At 46.4% G+C, this 20,051-nt stretch overlaps 1 protein-coding gene across 1 annotated transcript in view; it reads right to left on the bottom strand.

Moving 5' to 3' along the window:
• Positions 1–254: 254 nt before the first annotated feature.
• Tdp1 (tyrosyl-DNA phosphodiesterase 1) overlaps positions 255–20,051 on the bottom strand; it is a 74,312-nt gene continuing 54,515 nt past the window's right edge. Inside the window, 3 exon segments of the mRNA NM_001031657.1 lie at positions 255–548; positions 6,762–6,870; positions 15,912–16,014. Coding sequence (NP_001026827.1) covers positions 475–548; positions 6,762–6,870; positions 15,912–16,014 — 286 coding nt within the window. The 3' untranslated portion in view covers positions 255–474.

The following is a 20,051-nucleotide window of genomic DNA, read 5'->3' as shown; positions in this document are numbered from 1 at the left end:
TGGTCCTGCTCGCTGTGAGCTTGTGAAGGAAGGTCGCCTCTGGACATGGACAGTGGAGACACCCACACAAAGCCAAGCTCTGACTGGAGAGCTGACACCATCACCGAACCTTGAGCTCACCATTTGGGCTGGGCTGGCTGGCTAGCGAAGCTCAGGGATGCCATCGCCCTCCCTGGGTCATGGGACACCAGCACCGCCTCCTGTGTTTTGCATGTTTGCTGGGGCTTGGTGATTTCATTCCAGGCCTGTACACATTTTAAGTACTATGAAGTTTAATAGCTTGATTTTAAGGACATATAAAAATGAATTAAGAAAATAACACCTCTTCTTTAATAAGACAATGACCATCAGACACACAGCCAAGATTGACTTTTGCGAGGAGTCTTGTATGTGTGGAAGACTTTAAGGGAGGTGAATGTTCAGTACAGATAAGGACATCCAGTGTCTTACACTCAAATGTCACAGCACTGCGTCTCAGGAGGGCACCCACATGTTGCCATGTGTGTCTGGTGCTTTGACATAAGGAATGTTCCAAATCCATGGCCGATCTGGGGAGGAAGCACATCATATTACATTTATTTGGAATATTGTAGAATGTTCTATTCACCTACAAAGCATTTGGTGCTCAGCTCTCCAAGCTGAGAAGAATATTTTCTGAATCAGTCCCTCATTCTGCATCCTGTGAAACCTACCCTCTATGGACAATGGCTTTTGTAAAGGTTCCCGTTAGAACTGAGGGTTAAATGAACACGGGGAACAGGCCAGGAGAAAGCTACATGAAGCCATATAGTTTGTAAGACAGCACCCGACACATGAGCCCCTCATGTGCATGTGGGGTGCGGGGCCAGGGGTTACAGGTGCATGTTGCCATGGTTCTTCCTCATGTGGTTGCTGGGATCTGAACTCAGGTCCTCATGCTTGCACCACACTACCCACCGAGCCACCCCAGCCTTTCTCTTCTTTTAGGAAGCCAAGGAAAGCACGGTATGGCAGCTGGCACGATTCTGCTCTCAGCTGTTCACATAACCAGGAGGCTTTGGGTCATATGCCAGACTAATGTCACATTTCTCAAGATTGTCCTTTTGGAAAAATAGGTCTTTAAAAATAGAAAACATACTGATTTTAAGTAACGGCTCTTTTTCTTTTTAAATGTATTTGGAAAGGACAACTTCCCATGTACTGTGTATGTGCTGAATCTGGACTCTGTAACTCAGGTGACAAGCCGGCTGCCAGGACCTCCTCTACTGAGTCTTTCTTTACTCCTATAGTTTATTAGCCTTGCCCAGCCACTGAAATTAGAATATACATATATATCCTGCCTATGAGAGATTACATATTGCTTGGTAGACACCCATTGGATCATACAAAGTTAACAGTTGGCAAAAGTGCTACTCCATGGACATCATGAAGAAGAAAACAGTGGGAAAACCCAGCATAGGCTGCTTCTTCTGGATTACAAAGTACCTCACCTGTGCTCTTCGAGGGAGGATGTCAGGAACCACACAGATATGGATCTGCTCCCCCACCCCCATGGAGGCTGAGGTGGGATAAGTGAGCAGCACAGGACCCAGGCTTGCTCTCTTGTCGTATGAAGTGTGAGCGTATGCCACACAGAAAGAGCACAGATCATACAAACTGCTGCCCCTGACAGTGACACTGGCTTATGGAAGAAAATACTTTTGTTTAGTGGGGAAAGATATTATGTCTTCAAGTTTCTTTTCTTTTTTTTTTTTTTTGGTTCTTTTTTTCGGAGCTGGGGACCGAACCCAGGGCCCTGCACTTCCTAGGCAAGCGCTCTATCACTGAGCTAAATCCCCAACCCTTGTCTTCAAGTTTCAAACAGATGGAAAGATGTATGAGGAAGGATGCAAACGGAGTGCAGTACTGACTCACCAAACTCGGGTGAGAGGCACAAGGGGATTCCTCTGTGCTTCTTACAAGATACTGTATATGGACGACCTTGTATAATTTTTTAAATAGAGAGGGATAGTAGAACACAGATGCTGTGGAGGGGAAGGAGAATGGAGGGTGACATCACTATAATGGAGAAGAGAGGGCACACCGGGGGAGGAGAGAAGGGCAACAGCTCCAAGGGTGTCTGACAAAACTACAAGGAGTTATTTATAAGTTTATTAGGATGACATACACGTGTGTACATGTGTGTCTAACACAAAGTTTATATATAACACACACACACACACACACACACACACACACACACACAGAGTTTAAATGGAGTTACCTGACATAGGGTGATAATATTCCTTCCAGGAGCTATAGACTGTCTGACAAAAACCCCAGTGCCACACAAGGGACATCATCTTTGAGTTGCTCGGCATGGGGGTCCAAGAGACCTCCAAAACAATATAGGTAATGGCTAATGAGGGAGCAAGGGAGGTAGAATCAGTTTTTCCTAGGGACAAGGCCCCTGAGAGATTTCTTAATCCTAAGTGGTTATCCTTAAACGTAATGTATACATAGGTAACACTAACTAGACACAGTAGGGTGTGTGTGTGTGTACAATATTACAGACGAAGTCACGAATTTAGAGGGTTTGGAGGGGCATAGGAAGAGATTGAGGGGAAGATGGAGGGGTGAAAACAATGTAACTACAGTGTATTTATGTATGAATTCTATACAAAGCAAAACAAGTCACCATCAGAATAGAACAAGTGTCTTTGAAGCTCTGCCCGCTTACCTACTCTGTAAATTCGAGATGCGCTGACTCTCACCACTGTGCTTGCATATCTGCATATTTTCTTTTTTCTTTGCTTGGTTCCTTCCAGTTCCAAGGACCCAGTCTCAGGGTCTCACACACTAACACTGAGCCACATCCCTGGCTTTCAAAACTTATTAGGTCAAAGGATAACAGGCTTTCTTTCCTCTGACCTTAATACAATTTACTCTTTTAATATAGAAGACAAAGAATAACTGCTAAAAAAAACCTGGAGAGATAGATGCCCTTGGAATCGGACCTGTCTCACATTCTCTTAAAACTTAAGCTTACCAACTGGAGAGATTGAACTACCATATGCATTTAGGGCTGGTGACTTTGCTCCCAAAGAGACTGCACACATCCTTGCCAGTGCGTGTTTTTCTACACGGCTACAGGGAGTGTAAACTAGTCCAGACACTATGGACTTCAGCACAAAGGTGTCTCAAAATCTAAAACCAGATCTACCGTATGACCCAGCTACAGTGCTCCTGGGTGATTTCCCCAAAGGACTCCAAGGCAACACACTACAGACACTCAGACCACAACACTGCAGTGGTATTCAGTGACTCAGTTACGGAGCCAACCTGGGGTCTCAAAGCAAGGGATGAGAGAGCGTTACATGAATGTATGTAGTATGAATGTATGTAGTATGAATGTATGTAGTATGTATGTATGTACTATGTATGTATGCATGCATGCATGTATGTATATAATAGGAAACAGTCAGTTACAAACAAGAATGCAGTTACGCTGACTGCGGCAAGGGGATGCAAGTGGATGGACTCGTACCAAGAGAATCAAGCTAGTCTCAGAGAGACAAAGATGCTTCCTTTGGCTCCTAGAGCTTTACATACTCACGTAAAATCATTCATGTATACATGCCAGGAAGGGAGAAGTAACACAGTCTAGGGACACAGGGAACTAACAGAGATGGGGAGGGCTAAGAAGGGGAAAGGTATAGGAGAATGTGTTCACATGAAATACATACTTGTATGAAAATTTAAAACCTACAGAACTGGGTGTGTGGCTCAGTAGCACAGTGCCCGCCCAACATGTGCTGGCCTGAATTCTAACCCCATTCTGTATGGGAAGGACAGAATGAAAATACAAACATTATTCTTTTCTTTCTTTTCTTCTTCTTCTTTTCTTCCTCCTCTTCCTCTTCTTCCTTCCCTCCTCCTCTACTACCTCCTCCTCTTTTTTTGGGGAGGGGGGTGTTTCAAGACAGGGTTTCTCTGTAATAGCCCTGGCTGTCCTAGACTTGATTTGTTGACCAGGCTGACTTTGAACTCACAGAGATCTGCCTACCTTTGCCTCCCGAGTGCTAAGATTAAAGGCCAGGCTCACTATCCCTATTATAAAAATGGCTCTGCCTTTTCAAAAGCCTACCCTAAACTTGATGGAGCAGACTCGTGACTGTCTGCATCACCCATAGACTTTAAGAACTGTGCCTGCACACAGTAGGCTCTCGACATTATAAATCTGTGGAGAACTGTCAACTACGGCTCAAAGCAGAGCATCCCTGAAATGTGCTTAATTTCATAGTGGGATGTTCCTGTGCTAAGCTTTCTGTGTGGACCTCTAATTAAAAAAAAAAAAAAAATGGAATGAGACCATGGTTCAAAAATCATTTCTAAAAATGAATTTGAAATGGCTGTAAGCACTCATTTTCCGTTGCTTTAATAAAACGCCTCTCTATGGGCCACAGGCCCTCATAGAGCACTGGCTGCATTTGGATCTGAATTACTGCTTTATTCTACACATTGCTGAAGGAACACAAAACAACACTGAGAAAGCACAATGCTCCAATTTCTTTTCTACTTATGTATCTTTCAAAGAAAATGCCCAAGAGACAAAAATTCAACAAAACACCCTATAAAGCACCCTGTTTGCCGGTCAAATAGAAGATCTAACTTCCTACAGTCTACGTTAACGCTTGCAAAATTCTGAGCTGTTGCAAATGCTTTTCCTACTAGAAGGAAGGGACTTCAAGACATTTTAGGGCTTGTGATCTCTCCATTCTTGTTTTCCTACTCCTCCGGAGATGAGACTACTGGACAGGGATGGAATCCGGCCATGGCTAGGGAGGGCGAGGCTCAGGGTTGGACCCTGGGAGGCAGGGCCCAAGGCAACCATCCCAGTCATTCTTCTCTAGAACTTGACTTGAACAAAAAGAGGAGGAACACGATGAATAGAGGAGGAAAGGAAAGGCAGAAATGAAGCACAAAGCCAGAGGTGAAGGGGACTGACCTATGACGGTTGTAGACTCAAAAGCCACTGCTCAGTAAGAACAGGGAGAGGGGTTCACACTAATCACTGTCCGGTGTACAGGGGACTAATCTAGACCTTGTAAGAAGAGTAGTTATGACAAATCCAGCCAGTGTGTATCGCCTGCTAGCTGAGCTAGGCACTGTGGTAAGCACTTGATAGACTTCACGTCAGTTCATGTTCTCAACAGCCTGCAGGAGGGACTAGTATCCCCCATTTTGCAAACTGACACAGGCCTAAAACTCAGCGAATTACCCAAGGCTGCTTAATACACAGGACGGATGGCACATAAACAAGTTATTTTAAAACATGGGCTCCTTTTTAAAATTTTATTTTGGTGGAGGCTAAGGTAAAATTTCACCTTTGGTGAAATTCTGGTTGAAATCTCTTGTAACCTTGCTGCTACAATAAATATGTATGGTGTACAAACCCTGAAAGCTCAAGAGGAGTCACGCCTCTTACCTGTGTCGACAGCTAGCCAGGGAGATGTCACCTATAGCCCTCAGGCTGGCAGCACGCATCAACACACTCTTAAGAAATGGGTCCACCAGACCGGGAGGTTTGCTCATCAAGAAAGCCCCAAGGTGACTGGCAGGGAATCCGGCAGAAGCCAGCCTGCACTTCTGTGAGAGGACAGCCTGCCCCAGACTGTCGGTCATGAACTGAAGACTTGGGACTGTTAACGGAGTGACATCATTCAAACCTCCCTCACACAGCAGTGTCTGGTCAGATTTATCACCTTTGCATATTCTAACCTGGCCGCTCCTGGAAGCGTCTGTTCTCTAGAGAGTATGTTGGTAATGATTGGATAGTAAACACTTGTCATTTGAAGTTGCAAGTGTTTCCTGATTGTTCATCTGTGACCCTGAACCCACTTTAAAGACTAACATTCTTGGGGTGATAAAAGCTGCCCAGTGCGGAGGGTCATCCTGGGACCTTGTAGACCAGCGGTTCTCCACCTTCCTAAGGCTGCAACCCTTGAATGCAGCTCCTCATGTTGTGTGACCCCCAACCATAAAATTATTTCATTGCTTTCATTGCTACTTCATAACTGTAACTTTTCTACTGTTATGAACTGTAATATAAATATCTGATGCGTAGGACATCTGATATGCGACCTTGAAGGTTCATGACCCGTGGATTGACAATCATGCTGTAGACAGTCCTATGGACTTTTGATTGGGAAGTATACTTGGTCATTGCCTCTAGGAAAGTCAGAGTCCAGTACAGCAAGTTTCAAAGTGTGGCCTGGTGACCTCTCTTGGGGGTGTTTGCATATATCAAAGTTATTTCTTACTGACACAATGCTATCCTCTCTTTTATGTGTGCAGAGGCTGTGTATGGGTGACATCACAACAGAGTGAGTGACAGCAGATGAGAGGCTTCAGCAGTTGGCTCTTAGGGTGCACAATAAAGACACTTTTGAAAACCACGAAATGACACCACCTCCCTTACTAATTTTGTCTTTTACTGGCCATAAAGCATAATAAAGTGGCTTATTATTTTAAAACTAGCATATATATATGCATTTTCCAGTTTTGAGGCTCACATAATTCAAGGCTCTTTATGATCCTGGTAATTGAGTGTGAATGGGCTCTAAGAACCTCATCGAGTGAGTGACCTCAGACAGGGAAGCACGAACGAACCCTCTACAAGTCTGAGCTTCCAGTGGTTTCCAGGACCCAGGACCCAGGCTCACACGGCGACCAGGGGCACCTCCCAGGTTGTTTCCTTCCACTACTGTGCATGACCATGGGTCCCTTCATTCAGTTCTCACCTTTACTCCCGTAGAGCTCTGGGGGCAGGTCATAGGGCACAGGAAAGGAGGCCATCGGCTCACTGCTGCTGGAGAAGAATTTCTGTTTCACTTTGAAGGTGTCCAGGCCCTGCAGACACAGAGGGAGGCTATGACTTAATCTTGTTTTCTAAAATAGCCAGAAGATCCGAAGAATAATTTATCTTTTATGATACCCCCAAAAATATGGAGTGATTTCAGAGCTGTTCTCAATGATGGACAGGAAATTATGTTCTCCTTCCCCCAAATTATTTTCTTCTGTAAATCTAAGAGAGGCTGCATGGAAGAATGAGGTTAAGTCCTGTGAGTTTAACAAAGGACACAGGATGCTGGGTGCAAGCCTGTTCTATCAAGTACTGCGTACAGTTAGCAGGGGCTGAGTTCCAGGTCTCCCTGGACAAAAACATCCCAGAATAGTTTCAATACTGCTACACTATCAGGCCGCCTGCTTTGGAGTAATGAGTAGAAGCATATACATATGTTCTTATGTATATAATATATATATAATGAAAATGTGCCAACATAAGATAGGGAAAGAAAAGTGAGAATTCTTCAAGACCTATCAACGGAAGGTTCATTCCAAGAACCGTAGAATGGAGAATTAATCTCCACTGTGAATCAAGGTGGAGGGGAGTGGCTTCTTCCAGGCTGCTGGGCACACTGCCTTTTCTTTCTCCCAGGCCTGTGAGTACACGTTCTTAACACACTAGCGCTGCCTCTCAGGGGACCCTGGACCATCCCGGCATCTGTTTCACTGTCTCGTACTCCTACAGTCTGTCTACCAACCCGACCATATCCATATTCTAAACGCACAGCAGCTGGCTAGAGAACAACTGGAGAATACTCAGTCCCTATAAGGTGTGTGTGGGGGTGGTCAGGCCCATGTGGGAGGACATGGCAGTCACACAGGGGCTTTTAGACACTCTCCGAGTTCTAGCCTTGGCTCTGGCATTCACTAAGCATGCATGCATGCATTCATTCATTCATTCATTCATTCATTCATTCATTCATTCATAGTATTATTTCTCAAGCTGAAGCTATGCTAGAGCTCCCAAGAACATATGGTAACTGCACTTATAACTTGTAATCGTGCAGTATTTCTGGTTTCCTATCTCTTCAGGATAAACACTTAGACACTGGAAGGGAAGGTGAGGACCCCAACCCCATCTAGGTGAGACAGGAGTAATGAACGGCATAAGTGGCCCAGCTATGAACCAGTGATGACATCAGCCCAGCCTCCGTGAACACAGAGCTAGAACTGTATCCATGCAGGACACATGTAAACACACAGGAAGCTCTGCCCCACCGCCTGCCCCTTACCTCTCCTTCAGAGTTCCCTACGGGGTAGTTCAACATCCCAAGATCCTATATGAGCCTATAGTCCTCTGTCCCGGGGGAACTGGGAACTTTTTTTATGAGACTACCTTTCTGTCAGACGTCAGCCTATCTTGGGAAACCTTACTGGACCTGAGGTTGACAGATTAACCAGCTTCCCTTCTGGGTTAGGCATGGTATCAAGCTTTGGAGATACATGAACCAACAGAGACATCATCATTCCTGGTCTCATGAAATGAACAGATGTTTGCAATTTGTGGTAAGTGCTGTGAAGAACTGTCTTGGAGGACTGCAGGAGAACAGTGGCCTGTTCTAGACTTAGTGGTGATAGATCGAGGGGTGATCTATCTACAAGGTAGGTTTGCGGACGAGTGGAGAAAGAATAGTGTTGCAGGGGGTGGGGCGAGACAGTATCTACAGAGGCCTGGAGTGGCTAAGGCCTGCTATGTTCTGGGAGCTAAGATGGCCAGTGTGGCAGGTGACTACTTCATAAATAAGTCTCAGTTTCTTCATTCGTCAAAGGAGGTGCCCATGTATCACATTTGGTTTCGATTCTATAAACCATAAGCGGGTAACTCGGGAGGAAAAGGTTAATTTCATCATCTAATAGCCTACAGTTCATCATGAGGTGAGTCAGAGCAAGAATTCAAGGCAGGAACTGAAATGGAGACCATGGATGAGTGCCACTCACTGTGTTGCTCCCCATGGCTTGCTCAGCTTGTTTCCTTATACACCCCCAGGACCCCCTGCCCAGGGCTGCACCCCTCACTGTGGCCTGGCCCTCCCTCATCAATCATGAATCAAGAAATGCTCCACATCCTTGCCTATAGGCTAATCTGGTGGAGACATTCTCTCGGTTGAGATTCTCTCTTCCCAGATAATGCCGGCTTGTGTCAGACTGACAGAAAACCAACCTGTACAATGTTTCAACCTTCAGTCGCTAGGACAAGCCCTGCTGCATGGTGGGTATGGAAGACACATCAAGCTGCAGGCATGAGACTGAAGTGCCCACTCTGCTTGCTCATTGGCTTCTGCATAGCAGCAGCCGCAGTAACACATGGGAAAGTGTCTTGTGCACATTAAGGACCACAGAAAAGGGCTGGAGATGAGGCAGTGGTGGAGAACTTTCCAAATATGTATAATGCCCTGGGTTCAATCCCCAGCACTACAGGAAAGTCAAACCAGAAGGACCTGCCGGCAGGCATGAGGTTATAGCAGTGGCAAGGATGTTGATTTGTGAAAGGTGAAATGTCACACAGGCCTAGCAGAAATAAATACATACATACATACATACATACATACATACATACATACATGGAAGAATGACTCATGTGCCAGGCTAAGGAAAGGCTTTGTAGAAAAAGAGTGCTGTAGCAGTTTTTAAAACGTGGGTATAATCTTGACAGACAGCAATGGTGGGAAAGATCACCAGGGGAGAGCAATACAATCAAGGAAAAGCTCCCATCCCCCGGGGCTGCGTGCACTGGCATGGGTGTGGGGAGTTTTAACTTGAGTCTGTTGACACGCCTCTAAATGAGAGGAGAGCTGGACATCTGTTCTCTGTCTCTATAAGCCAGGTATGTTATCTGGTTATTAATGACTCAGGCATGAGTCACTCTGGAGGCGTTGGGGGAGATAGATGTCTTGTTGCTGGGAGCGCTCGTGTCCATCAACTGCAGATGTCAGAACAATGACTACTGACTTCAAGCAAACAACTCGTCTTCTCTGCTTGCCCTGTTGCTTTTGCTTGTTTGACTTGACGACCCATCAGTCACACCCAAATGTACCTCAGGGATCCAGTTAGAGGCGGACTTTTCCATCAACGTCACTGAGGAGCTGCAGAGATTCTGAAGGAGACAGCTCAAGTATGGTAGCTGGAATAGCTTAGGTAATGAACTGGACTGGAGATTGCTAAGCCAGGTGACCACAACAGAAACAGGAAGTGGTCATGGTAATGGGAGACACAAACTTAAGTATTAGAACTGCAAAAGGCAGAGGAAGGAAGCTGGAGTCCAAGAAGTCCTGTAGGCTTGGGCCTGCTGAGGGGAGCTGAAGACACCAATGGCTGGCACTGCCAGCCACACATTCTCCATTCAAGCAGTAGTGCTGGACCACGTCACAAGCCTCCACCTTGGCCTTTCTCAACATCTCACCTTTGACCATTCTGGAGCTGGGGAAATAGCTCTTGTTTTTGTAGACTTTTTGCTGTGTGACTTTAGTCATGTCCCTCTCTGGGCCTTGGTTTGCTCATCCGCAATGAAGGTAAGACAATGGCCCCCTTCTCAAAGCTCTTGTGAGGGCGCAGGGCACGGGGATGAGCCAGTCTGACTGAGTTCTTGGGGTGTGCTCTGTGACAGTGATCTCTGCTTTAATGAGGAGGAGACAAAGCCTGCAGTTGTCTACACACACCCTGTCTTTGGGATTTGTGGTCTATGCTCTTTCTACTGGGCAATTAACCCGCCTCATATTTGCCTCGGAGAACCAGGGAAACAAAAGTCTTGCAACTGTACAAGTCTTTAGCTCACAGACTCATCTTTTTTTTTTTTTTTTTTAAACAGCCATGAGAGTCTTTACGGCCTTAACCCAGTTTTGATGCTGTACATGTTCCAAGCCTGGCCTCCCTCTTGGAATGCCTGACCTCAGACATAAGAATGTGTGGGCCATACATGTCTGACAAGAACCAATATGCTTTTTCCTTGAATGCCATTTCTGATTCAAATTCTAGGGTATTAAAAAAAAAAAACCCACCACTTTTCCCTTCAATCTGCACGTCAAATTATTTGAGGCTGCCTCCTAATTGTCATTATTTATATGTCACAGTGGTATTGCTTGGCACTTTACAAAACAGAGGAAGGCACCCTCCCAGGCACAGTGCTTGAGACAATGCATTTACAAGACTCCAGGTGAGAGGGTGGACGGGAATCGCACATGACGAATTGCTGGCTTCTCCCTGCCTCAGCTGGGAAAGCGAGAGCAGGAGTCATTGCTGGGGTCGTTTATGCTCAGCAGCCTGGCTCCGTCACACAGAAGTCTACTCGGTCTGCAGCCACAGATGTGCTTTATCTTGTTAGCTACGTCAGAGCAACTGTGAGCGTAAAACAATCCACGAGGCACTGGTCTTTTTGTTTGGTTTGTCTTTTTGGGACAGGGTCTCACTATGCAGTCCTGGATTTTGTTTTTATATATATAGATTGGGTTGGACTTGAACTCACAGAGATCCAAAGTACTGGGGTCTCCCTGGAACTGGGATAGCATCTGAGTTTGTAGGTAGGAGCCAGGCCAGGCCAGAGGGAATACGCCTACTTTATCAGATGGGCTGAGGAAGGCAATGACAGAAAGGTTGTCCTTGGCCCCCAGATGTTTACAGCCAGGGTCTAGGGAAAGCTCTCAGAGTGGGCACACCAATAGGGCTCTGTAGAGGAGGCTTTGGTAGCTAGGATGCTTGTGAGAGTGCAGCTTCCGGGGAGGAGGAGGACCAGTACAGTAGGTGGAGGTGGCATGAAGACTGCTCTGGCTGAAAGCCTAGAGGACTGGGCCTCTGCTTTCGGCCCTGTAGTTTGTACCACTCCCATCTCTAGAAGTAGCTTTTTGAGCCCTGGGGAACAACCAGGCTTGTTTCAAACCCTTCGCAGGCTTAGGCTTTAATTTTCATGCGACTTTATGAATTTGTTACTAGATGATCCCCACTAGAGGACAGGCTTATGTGAGTAAAGAAACCAGTCTAGCGCAGCTGACAAATAGGGTCCCAGGGGTCATTTTGGTACTTATAGATCCAGGTCCCTTAGTCTTTCAATTTGGTGCCCTGGAGATTTTCCTTTCTTGGTTCTTGGGCCTTTCTCCAGTGTTCTCCCAGTCTGTATCCTCCCACATTATTTTGGTGATTCATGGGTGGAACTGAAATGATTAGAAGACATGCTCCGTGGAGCACTCATTCAAGTGTGACCTCCTGGGAGACTGGGAGCCCAAGCCATGGCCAGCAGAGAGAGTGTGGAGGGACAAGGAGGGCTCAGGTCGGTGCTTGTGAATTTCATTAGCTCTCTCAGCCACACCGTCTTAGTGGAGCCTATCAGACTGACCAAAGATCATCTGAGAAGACATCATTTGCTTGTGATATGCACTATCTTTGAGAACAGCAACAACAAAAATAATAATTTAACTAAAACAGAGAAGGGAGAGACTAGACTTAATGATTGAAGTCAAGGCCTTTGAATTTGATTTTCTTTTCTTTTTAATCCTGACTTCAGAAAAGCAGGAATCCATCACCTCAGAAGCAAATGAACCTGGGGCTGAGAAGAAATGGGGATGGCTCTGTTTTTGTCAAGGGCAAAACATTACCATCATCTAGAGCAGTGTTCTCAACCTTCCTAATGCTGAGACCCTTTAATACAGTTTCTCACATTATGGTGACCCTGAACCATAAAAATATTTCGTTGCTACTTTATAACTGTAACTTTGCTACTGTTATGGATCATAATCACATATCTGATATGCAGGATATTTGATATGTGACCCTTGTGAAAGGGTTCATTGACCACCAAGGGGTCATGGCCCACAGGTTGAAAACTGCTGTTTTGGGCAATTCTTAAACTGCCAATGGCATTCTTGTTGTAAATGAGGTTGGCTCTGCACCCACTACAGTTTTGGGTCCCTAGGAGTGCTAAGTCGCATGGCCAGTTACTGACTGCTGAATGCCAGGCCTTGTCACAGCTGTGGGAAAGTGGAGACTTTCTAGCTATGGCCTCTGTCTATTGGATGCTACCCACTTCTGTTTGCAGCGCTGGTTTCAAGGCAGCATGCAGGATGCAATGACTGCAATGGCTCACGGGCTTAGGACAGAAGCAGCACTACTGGCTGCTGCTGTCTCAGGAATGTGGGTGCCATGGACACAGAGCTCTGCCCCGGGGGCTCACAGAGACTGATGAGAACGGTGGATCTGGATGGCGTCTGGCCAGCAGGCCGACTACAGGAGTCTAGATGAGCTAAGTCTCCAGAAACCATGGAATGAAACACACTGAGATGTGCCCCACCAGCACCAAACAGGGAACACTGAGAAAGAAGTAACCTCTGACCTCACTTCACAGCAATCTGTGCTCTTGTCAGTGAACACTGCAAGGTTATTAGCAACACAGAAATCTTTAAGACATTCATTAAGTGAATATAGAGGGATTGACAATACATTGCGATTTGTATTGATAATTGTATTAAGTTAGACACAAATATATACTTAGGAAAGTGTGTGTGTGTGTGTGTGTGTGTGTGTGTGTGTGCATGCATGCGCGTGTGCATGGGAGTGAGAGAGCGAGAGTGAGAGCAAGCACATAACATCAGCAAGACGGCTTCGAGTGAGCTCATCCACGGTTCAGATGCTCTCACAACACAATAAGTGGTGACACTGATGTATCCATTACACACTACTACACTAAGCCTAGTCTCTAGACACTGCTGTGAACACTGCTTCTGTGGCAGCTGCTTGGAGAAGACGGCAAAGTCCAAAAACTTAAAGGAAGCCACATCAGCTAATGGCCATGTTCTCAGAGCCTCCAAACACCCACGGGAGAACAGCACAGCGGAGCAAGGGAGCGATAACAGCAACCACTGCAAGCGGGAAGTTCAAGGAGCCCAGGGTCCAGCAAGCTGTGGGGTACAGAGACAAGAGTGCCAACAGGGGCAGGTGCAAGAGCTAAGAGCTGGGGGCGTGGAAATTCCTTCTAACGTGGATTAGGTCTGGCTAGAGAATGGGCCCAGAAAGAACCATGGGCCTACATGAGCCCATGTAGGAGCAAGTACCAGGAGGGGCTGGAGAGACAGCTCAGAGTTAAGAGCACTTGCTGCTCTCTCAGAGGACCTGGTGTGATTCCCGGTAACTATACGAGGGTTCACAATTGTATGCAATTCTGGTTCCGGGGAAAATGATACCCTTTTCTGGCCTCCCTGGGTACCGGGAGACACTAGACACACAGACACACATTCAGGGAAACACTCATACACATAAAACAATAAAATAAATTAAAAAATAATTAAGGATGTGCTGGCAGTGAGAGGGGAGGGGTATGGCTTGGGCAGTCAGGAGTCACTGCCTGGAGGGCAAAAGGAGGTCCACCAGGAGGCTGAATTGTGTGTTACAGATCTGGAACCAGTGGGCAACACCGGCAGTCCTGTGGCCAATGAAGACCGTCTGGCTGCAGGACGGAGCGAAGCTTGCAGACTGCTTCGGGGAGGGAAGCCTGACGAGAGGAGCCCAGGGAAGGAGGCAGAGCGGATGTACAGCAGCTGGCATGCCCTGGCCACGGTGGCTGCAGGGATGGATGGCCAAGGTGACATTATGAAGCAGCACTGAGCAGTTAGGAGTGACAAGAACCAGTGACTAAAAGATAGGGAGAGAAAGGTTGCCATGGGCACTTCTCATGCTTCAAAGCAGGGAAGTGGGGTGACCAGTAACAGGAATTCATTAGTGATCAGACCGTCTGGCTACTGTCCTTTAAATGACTTAGCTGATTTTGATGACATTTGCAAATGCCACATATCCTCAAGTACCGTCTGAATAATGTAAGTGATAATCTATAATTTAGGAATTATGCTTTATAAGATTCTGAGGCTCTGACAATTGGCATGTGACGTGGATCGCCTTTCCAGTGTCCAGGTGGGACCCAGTCTCTTAGGCTAGCTCCATGGTCACAGCTCAGTCCTGGCACAGGAAACAAGTTTCCCTTGACTATAATGTTATAGTGTTATACTGCTGTAAGCAGTAAACAGATGTTTACCTAGTAGGAAAGAGAAGGAGCTATATGACAGCAGGTACGTCCCGGAAGCCCTGGGGTGGAGGAGGACAGTGAAGACTGGAAAGTGGAGAGAGAGAGAGAGAGAGAGAGAGAGAGAGAGAGAGAGAGAGAGAGAGAGAGAGAGAAAGAGAGATATTTTGCTGCTGGGCGTGCTATGAAAGGGGGTACTTTGCTGTGAGACCTTGAGTCCGTTACTGCTCATGGGCTGACGTAGGTCTACAGTCAAGCTCATGGGTACCCCCTGAGCTAAACCTACTTCATCCCAGGGAGCTCTCAGTGGACCTATCTTAAAACCGCAGCAAGCAGTAAAAGGGAAACCGAGGGGCATTAGCTATCTCCCTGTGTAGGCAACCCTGGCTGTATCCCATGGTTAAGAGTGTGCCCGGAGAGTGTGATGAGGGTACAGGAGGTCCTAGCATCTGCACCTCAGGAAGATGAGCCCCTGGAAACATGACTCTAGTGCACAGTGAAGCATATGGCTTAGGCCACCTGGTCCCCATGGGCACAGCAGACACTTCATCTGCTGTTTGGCCATGGAATCTATTAGCCGTTTTAAAGCTGCCAAGGAGCTGATGTACCAGATACTTGAGAGCACTTCCAACATGTGTTTCTGGGTGCTCATATCACATGCATCCTCAGCTAAACCCTGAATTCAGTGCTTTCCAGCTTTGCTGCCCCCAACTCCTCTTCCCACTCTCCCTGTGCTCTAAACCGCCCCATCTTCTCCTCCCCTTACAACCTCCCACCCCCAAAGTCCTGTGCTTGGTTGGGCTACTCCTTTCACAACTTGTTACTTCCCACCGCCTGCGTCTCCACATTGTGCCTCACAGAATTTATTTAATACGGTTATTAGCCTCGCCTTCAACAGCTACCCAGATTGAAAGCATAGGTTTTCGATTAGAATCCTGACCTTACCACCAGGCCACACTTGACCCACTGTGACTAGAGGAAGAGAACAGAGTCCTGTTCATTACACGTGTGAGCATGCGAGCCAGTGGGCAGGTACAATGTTACTCACAAAGGCCGACGGGAGGAAAAGGACCCCCAGCTCATAGGAGCGGATCATCAGTTGAGCGCCGTTCTTCTCCAGTGCTCCCCAGGCAGCCTTGGACAGATTTGCACTGTGAAGACAGGGACACAGAGGAGCTGTCTCAGTGTGGCATCTTTGTGGGGTCAGACGTGCACAGCTGCGAGAACACTGGTTGAAGAATACACAGCCGCAATCATATTGATTCAATTTCCAGCCCAACTGTGGTATTGAAAAGGAAATTTAAGGCGCACTGTACTGTAATTTTCAGGATTTACTTAATTGCTAATTTGGGATAGTTTCACTCTCATATGCACAACCCCCAGGGCAGTTATTAAACTGATTATCTTCCTTACAAGTAATTTTTTCCATGTCCAAACTCCCTTTTTATAGTCCTGGTATTGATTGCTATGACTTCTAGTTTTGTTGTACATAAAAGCAGCACTGGAGACAAATCTGGGCTGGAGATATAGCTCAGTGGTTAAGGCTGGGAATGAGTGAGGCTCTTGCAGAGGACCAGAGTTTGGTTTTGAGAACCCATGTAGGTCCCAAGTGCCTAGAACTCCCGATCTAGGGGACCGGATGCCCTCTTCTGGCCTCCAAGGGCAGTACACCCATATGCACAAGCCCCCATGCAGATGCATACATATATCTAAAAATAATAAAAATAAATCCTAAAAAAAAAAACTTTAAGAGAAAAACTGTCAGTATTATCATATACACATAGCCACTTTCTGTCTTTTCAGGGTAAGGGACAGCAAAAGCTAATTTCTACTTTTGCTTTGAAGAAAGCCACTCCGGGGCCATTAGCCTGGTGCTTGCAGTCAGAAAGGAATGGCTTATACAGAATTCTGTTTAATGTAGACAGAGTTGTGGGTATGGCTTTAAAAACAGATCCCAGCACAGCAGGAGGAAGGAGACCTGAATAGACAGACATGAGGGACGTGCCAAGATGCACTCTGGTTCTCGTTTATACCCCAACCCCCCACCCCCACCCCCACCCCATGCTAAGCAGCTGACCTCACAGAACTGAGGAGGAGCACAGCATTGGGTGGAGGATGGGAGGGGCAGGGTTCAGACAGGGCAGAGGAAAGTCAGACAGCAGGTATCAAAATGAGTCCTAGTGCCCTCAGTGACCACAGCTGGAAACAGCTACTTACACACTTGTCTATTTAAGGCAGGCGGGCGGGCGGGCTTTACCGTGGCTCACAGTTTGAGGGTGCATCTATTAAGGCTTGGCAGTGACAGTGACTGTAGTCGTGACTGCTGGACCATATGGCAGTTGGGTATTGTGCCCACAGTTCAGAAGTATAGAGAGATGAATGCTGGACCATGGCACAGTGTGACAATATTCAGAGTGGGTCTTCCCTATTCAGTTAAACCTTCTGGAAACATCTTTACAGAAATGCCCAGAAGTTTGTCTTCTAAATCTTGACAAGTTCACAATCAAAATTAACCATCATAATGCGTGTGTGTGTGTGTGTGTGTGTGTGTGTGTGTGTGTGTGTGCATAATTCGAGGCTAGCAGGACACAGGTGTTATGAAGAGAAAAATGGGGAGGGGTAGCTGTGGAGAGGGGAGGGAGGAGAGTGGGTAATAGGGAAGAAATGACATTAAATATATTTGAAAAAGCTGTAGGGAAACTGATGGCTTGATATGCTTGTCCCAGGGAGCAGCACTGTTGGGAGGTCTGGCCATGTTGAATTATGTGTGGCCTTGTGGGCGTGAGCTTGTCCTAGCTGCCTGGGAGCAAATATTCTGCTGGCAGCCTTCAGATGAAGATGTAGAACTCTCAGTTCCTCCTGTATCATGCCTGTCTGGATGCTGCCATGTTCCTGCCTTGATGATAAAGGACTGAACCTCTGAACCTGTAAACCAGCACAATTAAATGTTGTCCTTTGTAAGACTTGCTTTGGTCATGGTGTCTGTTCACAGCAGTAAGACCCTAACTAAGACAGAAACCTATTATTTTATAAACTTATATGCATTTATCTCCCCTTCCTCAGGAGCCACACTCTATCAAACAAAAACTCCAGTGCCAGATAGGGGATATTTCCCTTCAAGTTGTTGGTCAGAAAGATCCACCATACCCCCAAACAATATAGGCTATTGCTACTGTTCTTGGTTACCTCGCAGAATACAAAGGTAAAGCCTACTGCTGAAGACCTCATACACTTCAGTCACAGGCCTCACTCGGGGAATCCAGCCGGTACAGATCTGGAAGCCTCCTTGAGGAGCAGCACTTACAGTATCTAAAGGCTGTGTGAGGACCAAGGGAAAATAATCAACAGCCCTACGAGCTGTAAGTACTGAGAACTTATGATATAAAAGGGGCTAAATTGGCAGGAGCTGGAAAACTCCAAGAGATGAGTAAAAACACTCAGAGATGGAAACAGGTTTCATTCTCACTTGATCACTGTACATTGTATACGGTATTCCTGACAAATGTGTGCAACTTTAGGAAAGGTGCTCTCTAATTAATCCGATTAAACCTACCACACGGCCTTAAAAACATCAACTACATTTGCCCAAGTCCTATTTCTCTTTACAGATGAAGATGAGGAATTGGGTGTGGCAGTTCATGAGTGTAACTGCCCAACCCTGGAGGAGGGGGCTGGCAGATCAGGAGCCCAAGGCCAGCCTGGGCTACATGAGACCTTGCTCAAAAAGCATTTACAGATGGACCTGCCTTCTCAAGCAGTTGGAGCACACTGGGGGCCGGGAGTCTTTCTGTGCGGCACACGGTCACAGAGAAACAGCGCACAAGTAGGAGAGTTAGTTTAGGAAATCATTTCCTTGGAAAGTCAGCTGGCTCTTGGGCTTCTCACCTGTCAGTAATGATCGCACCTTCCTCATGCCGAGGCAAACGTTTACTGGTAAAATTAATCATCAGCAGGCTGAGGTGGAGATTGTCTTCTCAAAGTTCCTCTTACTTTCTAGATTGTTACCTTCTGATAACTCCCTTGAAGGCCAGCAACATGATACTCAGGGCCAAAGGTGCCCTCAGAAAGGCTTCTCATTAACTGTGTTCCCTCCGATGCCATGGTTAAGGGTTTTTCCATAGTGAGGATAAACGGAGACCACAGGGACACTAAGATGGCTTCCGCCTAGCCTGCTATTATACTTGTCTAACAGAATCCGAGTATCTGCAGCCTTCAAAATTCTATCCTGAGTACTGGGAGACATGAAAGACACTTGTAGGTTGTCTGGGTGACAAATCAACATTCCTTGAAATGTCATCTTTAATAATTCCTTACACTATGAGTAATGCTTTGAATCACTGGCACCTGGGGCAGCAAGGAAGCCTGGGAATGTATTTCCAAACTCTCCTGCTGTCTGCTCTGAGTGTGGGTGGTATAGACAGGCAGGAGAAGCCACCAGTGTCTTCTACAAGGCAAAGAGATACCCGAGGCTCATGCAGAGTTCTGTTCCTGGAACTTGGAAGGGACTCCAGCTGCTCTTTTCTACTCAGAGCCTTGGGCCTTCATCCTTCCTGCTCTCTCCTGCCCCCTCTGGACCGAGCAGCACAAGGTCCACTTCCTTGCTCTTGCTATATCTGGAGTGGTGCTTGAGTATTAGAAAGGGAAGAATCACTTCATTCTCTAAGGGATGCAACTCTACAGGGTAGCATTTAGATAAACTAGGGCACATTTAGTGGTGTGGCTGTAGACAAGGATTCGTGGTGTGTCAAGTTTTACTGTCTACTAGAAACTGTCAAAACTACTAATAAAGTAATAGTGGGGGGAAAACAACTTTTCAGGACAGGGTGTGTCAGTTAAGCTCAAGTCCAGGCTATAGAGGTAGAAGACTGCATTTAATGTAAATGTCTGTGCAAATATTTGTCAAGAAATCTGACTTTTTGAAATTGTGGGAGCTGGTTAATATAGCTATGTGAGATCCTGTACTGCTTTATGAGCTGTACAGGATTCTGTACAGAGCAAGTAAACGTTAGACAAAGTGAAAGCAATATGCTAGAACCATGAGCATGAATTAAAGCCATGAACACAGACGCTCAGGTCAGGTTGTGTGGCCTCTGTCATTGGGTGGGTATCATAGAGAAGACAGACGGTATATCCTACACTAGAAAAACACATAGTGAGCCCCAGGAGTCAGAAGAGCTTTGGAGGACCT

This window comes from Rattus norvegicus, chromosome 6 (genome assembly GCF_021556685.1).
Source record: "Rattus norvegicus strain SHRSP/BbbUtx chromosome 6, alternate assembly SHRSP_T2T, whole genome shotgun sequence".
NCBI lineage: Eukaryota > Metazoa > Chordata > Mammalia > Rodentia > Muridae > Rattus > Rattus norvegicus.
The sequence above is the reverse complement of the archived record's forward strand: the minus strand, read 5'-3'. Positions and strand labels throughout refer to the sequence as shown.